Below are 10909 nucleotides of genomic sequence, written 5' to 3' on the forward strand. Positions count from 1 at the left end.
GAGTAGGATATGCTTATTAAGCCACTTATACTCCAGTAATCCTGTGAATAAAAAAAAAAAAGAGAGAAGTTCAAGAATTAAGACTATGTAATGAAGACATTATTTCACTGATTCTCATTTCAGGAAAATCACTTCCCTAAAGCAGTAATTCTGCCTCATGAATTCTTTCCATATCTAAATAGAAACAGAAATAAAAGTGAAATCATGGAAAACCTGTAGTAGTTTACTAGACACTGTGTGCTTTTAATAATAGTTCATTACTGGTAATACTTGATAATCAAGAGTAAATTAATAGGCTAACATTTCAAAATGTATACTTTAATAAGTATAATGTATATAAACAATTAGGTAAGCTTGTAGAGAAGCCTACCAAGATATATAAATTAGGAATTAAAAGTATTCATTTAAATTTTCTCTACTTCATTTTTTTGCAGAATATTTATTAAGATTAATATACAGTTTTTCATTTGTCTTGGAAGTCCTTTACTGTAAAGATAATTCTTTTGTCTGATGACAAACAGCAGCCACATGATTATTCTGGACCTCCACGCTGAAAAGAAAAACATAAGCAATAAGGTTAGGTTAGATGTTAAATTGACACAGGAAATGTTTTCATGGCTACTATTCAAACTAATTTATACAATTTTTAAGCAAATTTCAGGTTTTTCATAACTCTACACCCTTATATTCATTGTTATGATTTCAGATCTGGAAGGGACTCAAGGTTGACCTACTTCAATTGTCCCCACATTTCTTATCTAAGAGGCTCTTCTCTGAAGAATTTTTGAGGACACCAAGAAGCTTTTATTTATGTGGTTTTTATCAGTAACATAACCTGCAGATTTCTTGAGGGCTCCAATGATGGTTTGTTTTTACAGTTTGGCCTACATCCCCATCTGTCTTAGCTATGACACACTTGGCAAGACAATGGGAAGAGCATAGAAATCAACAAATGAAATTCCAAAGCTGATATGTTAATGGTGTTTTGCACAGTCTTGTGATAGAGCAACAACGTACTTGGATAAATTCCATTTCTTCTTGAGATACAGGTTTCCTTCTGTATTTCTGAGGTAATGTTTTTATTATTTCTGCAGTGTCTGGTGGACCGTGATGCATCAGCAAATCTGGTGATTTATTCCCCTTAGAATGTTGTGAAATTACAGGTGAGTGAGATGGCAGCCCCGCTGATCTCAAACCTTCTGTTACTGAAAGACACAGAACCTAATTAGAGAAATTATCCAGGTGTTGCAATATATTATTTTGAGTTATCTTCTATTGAATGATCAATTCATTCTTAAAATCAACATTCTTTTCAAAAGATATAAAGAGGTAGTTTTTGTTTTCAATGCTGGGGATGGAACCCAGGGAGTTGTACATGCTATGTACAACTTGGAGAGTGGCTACAGTTCCAGCCCTTTTTTATTTATTTATTTATTTATTTTTTAATTTTTGTGAAGGGGTCTAACTACATTACTAAACAGGCTGTCCTCAAACTATTGAGCTCAATCTCTGGCTAGAGCTTCCATTTTACCTAGAAAGCAGGTAGTTTTAAGTAAGCGAATTACTAAAATGAACATAAAGTTTGTAAAATAATAAAGTTTCTTGTTAGAGGTGTTCAACCATTGTGGGTGACTTACATTACTTAAGTTTTTGTCATGTAACCTCTTAAAGGCCACACACGGTGAAGTTTACAGGTAATGTCTTATAATGGGGAATAACAAAGTTAGTAAATGAGAATACTTTTTTCAACATCTTAATTTTTCAATAGTTAAAATAAATTTTTAAATCCCTATGATAACTGTTGAAATTCTTCTGGAATTAAAGATCAAGTATCAAGAGAGACACATAGGATTTAGTAAAATAAAAAACAGAAGGCAGGCTAGGGATGTAGCTCAATTGGTAGAGTGCTTGCCTCACATGCATTAAGGCCCTAGGTTCAATCCCCAGCACCACCACCCCCAAAAAAAGGAAGAATTTCAGAATCTTCTCTAATTTATAAAGGTCGTTATATTATAGTCAGTAACTGCTAAGGGTTCAGGCAATCCAAGAAACAGTTACTGACTGAATGAATAGGTAAAGGAGTAAATGAAAGAAAAGCTGGTTAGCTGGGAGATAAATGTAAGAATGGTTACTATTCCTCATAATCTCTATAAATATAAGCAGAGGCGAATCTTCCCAAAAGATGGAAGAAGGTGCAGTGGCACACACCTGTAATCCCAGGGACTTGGGAGGATATAGACAGAAGGATCACAAGTTTGAGACCAGCCTCAGCAATTTAATGAGACCCTTAATAACTTAATGGGACCCTGTCTAAAAATAAAAAAAATAAAAGTAAGTCAGGCACGGTGGCACATGCCTATTATTCCAGCAACTAGGGAAGCTGGGGCAGGAGGATTACAAATTCTAAGCCAGCCTCAGCAATGAGGCCCTAAGCAACTCAGTGAGACCCTGTCTCTAAATAAAATACAAAAAGTGGTTGGGGGGGGGGGGGGCGGCTGGGGTTGTGGCTCAGGGGCAGAGTGTTCACCTAGCACATGCAAGGCCCTGGTTTGATCCTCGGCACCACATAAAAATAAATAAACAAAATAAAGGTATTGTGTCCAACTACAACTAAAAAATAAATATTAAAAAAAAAAGTGGCTGGGGATGTGGCTCAGTGGTTAAGTGTTCCTGGGTTCAATTTCCAGTATCAAAAAATAAATAAATTTTAAATTAAAAGCAAATAAATAATTTTTTTTAAAAAGTGGGGATATAGCTTAGTGGTAAATTACCCCTGGGTTCAGTCTCTAGTACCAAAATAAACAAATAAATAAAGAGAAGAAAGATAGGACAAAAATTCTTCATATACACTCAATGTGTATTATTAAAAATTCAAAGACAGGGTGGTAGCTCAGTGGAAGAGCACTTGCCTAGCATGCGTGAGGCACTGAGTTCTATCCTCAGCACCACATAAAAATAAATAAATGTATAAAAAGTACAATAACATTATTTAAAAAAAAAATTCAAAGACATCCTCTATTGAATAGTCACTACCTTTTTTGTGTGTGGTACTGGGAATTTAACCCAGGGTACTCTACCACTGAGATACATGCTCAGTACCCCACTCCCCCCCCCCTTTTTTTGAGACAGGGTCTCACTAAATTGCTGAGCTTGAACTTGCTCTTCTGCTTCAGAATCACTGAGATTACAGTTGGGTGCCACCACACCTGGCTGAGCCACTACCTTTTTAAATGGGGATAATAAAAAGTTCATTTCTACTTGCATGCTACCTAGGGTACCAATCTAACCTAAGCTACAGTAAATAGTCTGATTTTAAAATTAGAATTACTGGGGCTGGGGATGTGGCTCAAGCGGTAACATGCTCGCCTGGCATGCATGCAGCCTGGGTTCGATCCTCAGCACCACATACAAACAAAGATGTTGTGTCCGCCGAAAACTAAAAAATAAATATTAAAATTCTCTCTCTCTCTCTCTTTAAAAAAAATAAATAAAATTAGAATTATTGCCAGGCCAGTAGTATTTCAGCAGTACATGCTATAATCCCAGAGACCTGGGAGGCTGAGGCAGGAAGATTGCAAGTTTGAGGCCAGTCTCAGCAATTTGGTGAAACCCTCAGCAAATCAGCAAGACCCTGTCTCAAAATAAAAAGGACTGTGGGGGACAAATGGAAGAAGTGCTTAGGAGTGATATTATCCAAATTATATTGTTAAATGGTATATATGTACAAATATGTAACAAATCCTATCATTATGTACAACTATAATGTACCAATAAAACATGTGGAAAGAAAAAAAATAAAATAAGCCACTATTGAGATGAAGTTTTCTATCACTCATAAGGAAAACAAAACAAATCTAACTAACTAACTTGATTAATTAAAAGGGCTATCGAGGTAATAGTGGTAAATTGCTTCAGGTTCAATCCCCATTACCAATGAATGAATGAATAAGAAATAATGCTTAGGGTCTGGGAATGTGGCTCAAGCGGTAGCACGCTCGCCTGGCATGCATGCGGCCTGGGTTCGATCCTCAGCACCACATACAAACAAAGATGTTGTGTCCGCCAAAAACTAAAAAATATTAAAAAATTCTCTCTCTCCTCTCTCTCTTTAAAAAAAAAAAAAAAAAGAAAGAAAGAAAGAAAGAAAGAATGCTTATAGCTGGACGTGGTTGTTTACACCTGTAATCCCAGTGGCTTGGGAGGCTGAGGCAGGAGGATCACAAGTTCATAGCCAGACTTAGCAACTCAGTGAGGCCCTAAGCAATTTAGCAAGACCCCGTCTCAAAATAAAATATAAAGCCAGGCATATGCCTGTAATCCCAGAATCGGGAGGCTGAGACAGGAGTTCAAAGCCAACCTCAGCAACAGCAAGGTGCTAAGCAACTCAGTGAGACCCTATCTCTAAATAAAATACAAAACAGGGCTGGGGATGTGGCTCAGTGGTTGACTACCCGAGTTTAATCCCTAATACCAAAAAAATAAATAAAATATAAAAAAAATTGGCTGGAGATGTTGCTCAGTGGTTAAGCACACTGGTGCCAAAAAAGAGAGAGAGAGAGAGAGAAAGAGAGAGAGAGAGAGAGAGAGAGAGAGAGAGAGAAAATTAAAAAAAGAAATAATGCTTATAATAGAATATCATTTCTAAATATGCATACTTTTTAAAAATATCTAAATAGAATATCACTTACCACTGAGTTTAGGATTGTTTCTTCTGTCAGGAAATCTTATTAATGGAGCATGTGGCTTGACTACCTAAAGGAAAAATAAAATACATGACAAAAAATACCCTCATTAACTGTAAAAGCAATGATCTATACTAATCCTGATACGTTTGTTAAAATAAATTACTACTTGACACCATCTTTAAATTGTATTTTTCCCCAACCAAGGAAACTGATCTATGAATTATTAATTTATCAGTTATTCATAACTTTGTAGTTTATACATTCTTTTTTCTGTACTAGGGATTAAACTCAAGGCATCCTGCATAGCAAGGCAAGCCCAGCCCTTTTTTGTATTTTATTTAGAGACAAGTTCTCACTGAGTTGCTTCAGGCCTCACTAAGTTGCAGAGGCTGGCTTTGAACTTGTGCTCTTCCTGCCTCAGCCTCCTGAGCTGCTGGGATTACAGGTGTGAACCACCATGCCCAGCTCAACTTTATTTTGAAACAGGGTCCAGCTAAATTACCCAAGCTGGTGTCAAATTTGTGATCCTCCTGCCTCAGCTTCTAGAGTAGCTGGAATTACAGGCATGTCACTGGGATACCTAACCATCACTGTTTTTTTTTTTCCTTTTTCGGTACTGGGGACTGAACCCATGTGTACTTTAATCACTAAACTACATCCCTATTCTTTTTTTTTTTTTTTTTTTTGTAGTTGTGGATGGACAGAACTTCTTTATTTTTTTTATTTTCATGTAATGCTAAGGATCTAATCCAGTGCCTCACACGTTAGGCAAGCATTCTACCACTGAACTACAGCCCAACCCTCCATCCAATTCCTTTTTATTTTGTACTTTGAGACAGGATCTCACTAAGTAGTTTAGGACCTTACTAAATTGCTGAGGCTGGTTTTGAACTTGAAATCCTCCTTCCTCAGCCTCTCAAAGTTGCTGGGATTACAGGCATGTGCTACTGTGTCCAGTACAAGATTTTTTAATGTATTAACAACCGACCTCAAAACCACCCAATGAATAGGACGGCATGGATTTTGTGTTCTGTGACTTATAGATTGGTAAGAAAAGAATTGGAAGTTTCCTAATCTGTATGGAGTGTGGTTTCTCTACTATGTTAATATGTAACAGTTTAAAATAGGATAGAAAGCAATTGTATTGAAAACTAGGTCATTTTAAAAACACCTGTTCTGACTACCAAAGTAACACAATCTGTATAAAAATTTTGGCTGAGACAGGAGGTTCGTGAGTTCAAAGCCAGCCTCAGCAAAAGCAAGGCACTAAGCAACTCAGTGAGACCCTGTCTCTAAAATACAAAATAGGGCTGAGGATGAATCCCCACCCCAGTATCCCTCCCAATTTTTTTTTTTTTAATTTTGGGAAAAATGAAGAAAAGCACAAAGGAGAAAATACTGTCTATAACCTCCAAATCCATATACAACAGATTAAAATATTTGATAGCTTTCTGTCTTTTTTCTTTACCTATCAAAATACTTATTTTTAGAATAATGTTTTTCTAACTGGTATTCTCATACCTAAAATTACAGATAGTGTTATAGAGGACCTCAAATGAGCCTATCAATATGAAAGCTCCTGAATATACAGTGCTAAAAAATCTAATGAACAGAGTACTATTTTGCCAACTAATGTAATGTGCAAATTGTTATGTTACTGAGACTAAAGTATGTTTATCTGCAATATATTTGTATATATTTGCTATATAATTTTTATATGGGTACAGAAGTAAATAAAGTGTTGGGGCCAGCCTGAAAAGTCACCACCATAAAAGCATGTTTACCTGCATTGTTAAAATGCTTCTCTAACAATTTTTCTCCTTGAATAGCTAAGATTCTTAAAATATTCTATTTACTGTCACTCCCCTAGTTTAAGTTTGAAAAATGTTTCACGGAGCTGGGGATGTGGCTCAAGCAGTAGCCCGCTTGCCTGGCATGCGTGCGGCCCGGGTTCGATCCTCAGCACCACATACAAAGATATTGTGTCCGCCGAAAACTAAAGAATAAATATTTAAAAAAATTCTCTCTCTCTTAAAAGAAAAAAAAAAAAGAAAAATGTTTCACAGTTTTCACGATAAAGCTCACACTTTTTAAAAAAATATTTTTAGTTGTACATGGACACAAAACCTCTATTTATTTATTTTCTGTATATATTAATTTTGTAGTTGTAGGTGCACACAATATCTTTATTTCATTTTTATGTGGTGCTGAGGATTGAACCAAGTGCCTCACACATGCTAGGTGAGCGAGCACTCCACCACTGAGCCACAACCCCAGCCCAAAAGTTCAAACTCTTAGCACTCACAAGGCTTATCAGAAACTGGCCTCTCCTTACCTTGGTTTCATTCCCAGCCACTGTCTGATGTACTTGTCCTTCCATATTTTCTCAAGTACTTCTCATTTCCCTAATTTATCATGCTATTTCTATGCCCATTTCATCTGAAGCTCACATCCTTTCTCAGGAATTCTCTTCCCCATTCCACTTCCATGTCTATCATTACGACCACTATAATCCCTTAAGACAGCTCAAACATCACTCCTCTCTAAACAGCTTTCCCCACTCTACAAGCTGATTTAAAAAAACCTCTCATATGACCATTTTCTCTAGTGTTGCTCTCTCCTATGGAATGAAGCTCAAGTCTCTGGCTATCTCTAGCCATTACAGATGCAGAGTTTTCCCCCCAATAAGTACAACTAGTCCTTCAAATTAAATGTTTTATTTGAATGAGAAAAATAAATAAAATGGATCTAATATCTTAATGTAAAAAACAAAAACAAAATTGCATAGAACTCTACTCAAGAGCACAAATGAATCCATATAAATATGATTAAATAAGCTATGTTAACTGTACTGATGTCAGTTTCCTGGTTTTGATATTATATTACACATATACAAAATGTTACCACAGTCCCAATTGATCATGGACTGAAATTCCTAACTGAAGTTATAATGAATGACAGAAAACACATTAACACATGTAAAGTTTTCTGTCATATCATGTGATCCTTGTTTCTGATTTGGGACCTAATATAAATAAACCTGCTATTAACTTCTTAAAAAATATTTTTATTAGTTGTTGATGGGCCTTTATTTTATTTACTTATTTATATGTGGTGATGAGAATCAAACCCAGTGCCTCACGCATGCTAGGCAAATGCTCTTCCACTGAGCTATAACCTCAGCCCTGCTATTAACTTTCTATCAGAATTTTATGTTTTCTTGTTTTCTGTTTACAGTACTGGGGATTGAAACCAGGGCCTGAAACATGCTAAGCAAGTGCTCTATCACTGAGATACAGCTGCAGCCCATACAAGTCTTTTTGTAGGTATATGCATTCACTTCTTTTGGGTAATAAATCTATAAGTGTATTTGCTGAGTCATAGAGAAATGTTTTTTAAAGACTGGCAGTTCTCCATAGTGGCAGTACCATTTCACACATCCACCAGCAATGTATGAGGGTTTCAGTACTTCCTGTTCACATCACCATTTGGTATTGTCAGTCTTTTAAATTTTAGTTGCAAGGGCTATGGATGTAGTTTAGAGACAAGAGCAAGTGCTTAGCATACATGAGGTCCTGGGTTCAATCCCAAGCAATGAAGAAATAAATTTAAGCCACTTTGGTGGATGTACAGTACCTCCTAGTTTTAATTTGTATTTTGCAGGCAAGTATGGATTACTGAGCACCTTTCACATGTTTATTGCTCATTTGACTGTTTTATTATGCAGCATCAACTCCCTCACCCATTTTAAATTGGGTTACATATTTATTATTGATATTATGGTTATGTAGTCCTTTGTCAGGTTTCTGTCTTTAGAGAATCTTTAATTAGTTAATGCTCAGTAACCACCCACTGAATAAATAAGTGAGCATCATTTATTGCAATGGAACCAAAGACTGGAATCTAGAATTATCTTTCAGACAACTTCTGGAACTTCAGGAAAAGGTCTTTTAAGAGATGTACTAATTAATGTAAAGGGAAATGTACCTCTCATATCAAAGACAAAAGCTAATCACTATAACATGCTTCTAGGGTTGGAAAAAGACCACATAACCCAATTTACAAAAGGTCGTGCCTCTTTATATACCAAATTGACCTCTCCTATTTAAGATGGAGAAGCAAAGGAAAAGGTGTCAAGAGGTAGTAGGTCATAGGTGGATTAACAATGTTACTTCAGCTGCCTATCTAAGCAGGGAAAAAAGGTTTGGGAAATAACACTAAAATATATACTAGTAATAAAGTTAAGGAAAATATTTTTCTATATCTCCATTCAGCCTGTAGACAGATGCCTGAAAAAGGTGGGCTGAACCGGCCGTAGGAGCCAGTTATCCTGACATTCCCAAGACCTTGAAGGGACACTGGGTCAGATTCGGCGTTCACTTCCTTTAACGCTCCGCTATCGCCTTACTCCGGATTGGCCCACTGGGGACAGTACAGACAATACTAGACCGCGATTGGCCAGGCTATTGGAGGGCAGCGTAGCCCGCAAACTAAGGCTAGGGAGGACCTGGCGGAGGAGTCCAGAGACCCCAGACCAGTACGTACCTATCTGCGGAGATGTCGCTCTCCCACTGCCAGGCTCGAACCCTCAGCTCCGGACCCTGGCTTAACTGCCCGACGCAATGGGCTTAAGCTCCCATTCTCATACACCCCGGGCGCAGCCATGCCCCTATTCAGGGCCGCGGTCAGCACGCATCCTGTGCCACCGCCTTTCCTCCCTCGCGCCATTGCCACATCTGCACCATCTCTCTGCCCAACGTGAGAAAAAACTACCGAGTCTCTTTACCTGAACGACCCTGCTGGCAGACGCCATTTTGCTGCCCATCATGACCCCCGAGAAGGGGCAGCTTCCGGGGCGCAAGCAAACAGCAGTGGTACCGGGGAGTCCTGGGCATCTGGGGGCGGGGCCTGCCTGTGGCGTCACGGGGAGGAGCGAAAGGCTCGCGGGCAAGGTCCTCCTCGGCTCTGTGGATAGCTCCACCCCTCTGCGCCTGACTCCGCCCCGCTCCTCTTCCCGCGCTGGGCCTGAACCTTATTCTCCATTCCTATTGTTGTTTTGCAGTGGAGGATTTGTGATGGGTGTATTTGGTTCAGCCTGCTTGAGTTATCAAGCATTATTCCCTTCCCAGATCGCCAGGTTTTTTGGAGGTTTTTTTTTTTTTGTTTTTTTTTTTTTTTGCTACCAGGGATCGAACCCAGGAGCTCTTAACCTCTGAGCCACCTCCCCGGCTCTTTTTTGTATTTTATTTAGAGACAGGGTCTGCTAAATTGCTTAGGGCCTCCCTAAATTACTGAGGCTGATTTTGAACTCATAATCCTGCCTCAGCTCCTGAGCTGCTGGGATTACAGGTGTGAACCACTGCGCTGGGCAAAGATAGCCAGTTTTTAATTTCGATATAGTTTAAAATTTAATTGGAAAGCTTATAAGTAATATAGGCTGTTTTGGTTTCCTAAAATGAACAAACTTGACAAAACTTGGGTTTATAGGCAAGCTCAGAATGATCAATTTTCTTTTAATAAAGGCCACACTATACTCCCTCGCTGATTTGCAATGTTTGATTTTAATCTGTTCCTAGTTTCTCTAATTCATTATTCCTGATAATGAACTGCTGCCTCTGCTTCATGTTAGAAAACTCTTAAATCCAGGGTCTAATTATTATTTTTTAAACTTAAAACAGTTATATCATTACTCCAAAAGTTAACATTAAATTCTATATTAATTAATGCTTACATCACTATTTTAATACACAACATGTTGTAGCTCCTTAACTTTGTAGTAATATAACCTCAAACTGCTGTAAATTTTTTTTTTCGTCCTTTTTGTAGTATTAGGGATTAAATTCAAGGGACCTCTAACACCAAGCTACATGCCCAGAACCTTTTTGGGATTACAGGCTGTAGTAATTTATATTTCTAAAAGCCACCCATTTAGGAATCTATCATTAACCTACATTGTCAAAACAAATTGATCACTCTAAATATTTAGCAACAGGTGAAGTGGCTCACACCTATAATCCCAGCTATTCAGGAGGCCAAAGGCTGGAGGATCCCAATTGGAGACCAGCCTAGGCAATTTAGCTAGATCCTGTCTCAGAGAAGAAAATAAAAGGGCTTGACCAGACAGACACACATGCCTGTAATCTCAGCAACTCCAGAGGCTGAGGCTGTAAGATTGCAAATTCAAGGTCAGAAATTTGGTGAATCCCTAAATTACTTATTGAGAC

At 37.9% G+C, this 10909-nt stretch overlaps 1 protein-coding gene across 1 annotated transcript; it reads right to left on the reverse strand.

Annotated features, from left to right (window-relative positions):
• Positions 1–409: 409 nt before the first annotated feature.
• On the reverse strand, positions 410–9624 carry KGD4 (alpha-ketoglutarate dehydrogenase subunit 4). Its single transcript, XM_081283783.1, has 4 exons — positions 9472–9624; positions 4689–4752; positions 1018–1205; positions 410–550 (listed from the first exon to the last, which is right to left on the reverse strand). Exons 1-4 carry the CDS (start codon positions 9511–9513, stop codon positions 533–535), a joined length of 312 nt encoding a protein of 103 aa, XP_081139909.1. The 5' UTR covers positions 9514–9624; the 3' UTR covers positions 410–532.
• Between the last annotated feature and the right edge of the window lie 1285 nt (positions 9625–10909).

Source organism: Spermophilus citellus (assembly GCF_964194105.1).
Source record: "Spermophilus citellus genome assembly, chromosome: 1".
NCBI lineage: Eukaryota > Metazoa > Chordata > Mammalia > Rodentia > Sciuridae > Spermophilus > Spermophilus citellus.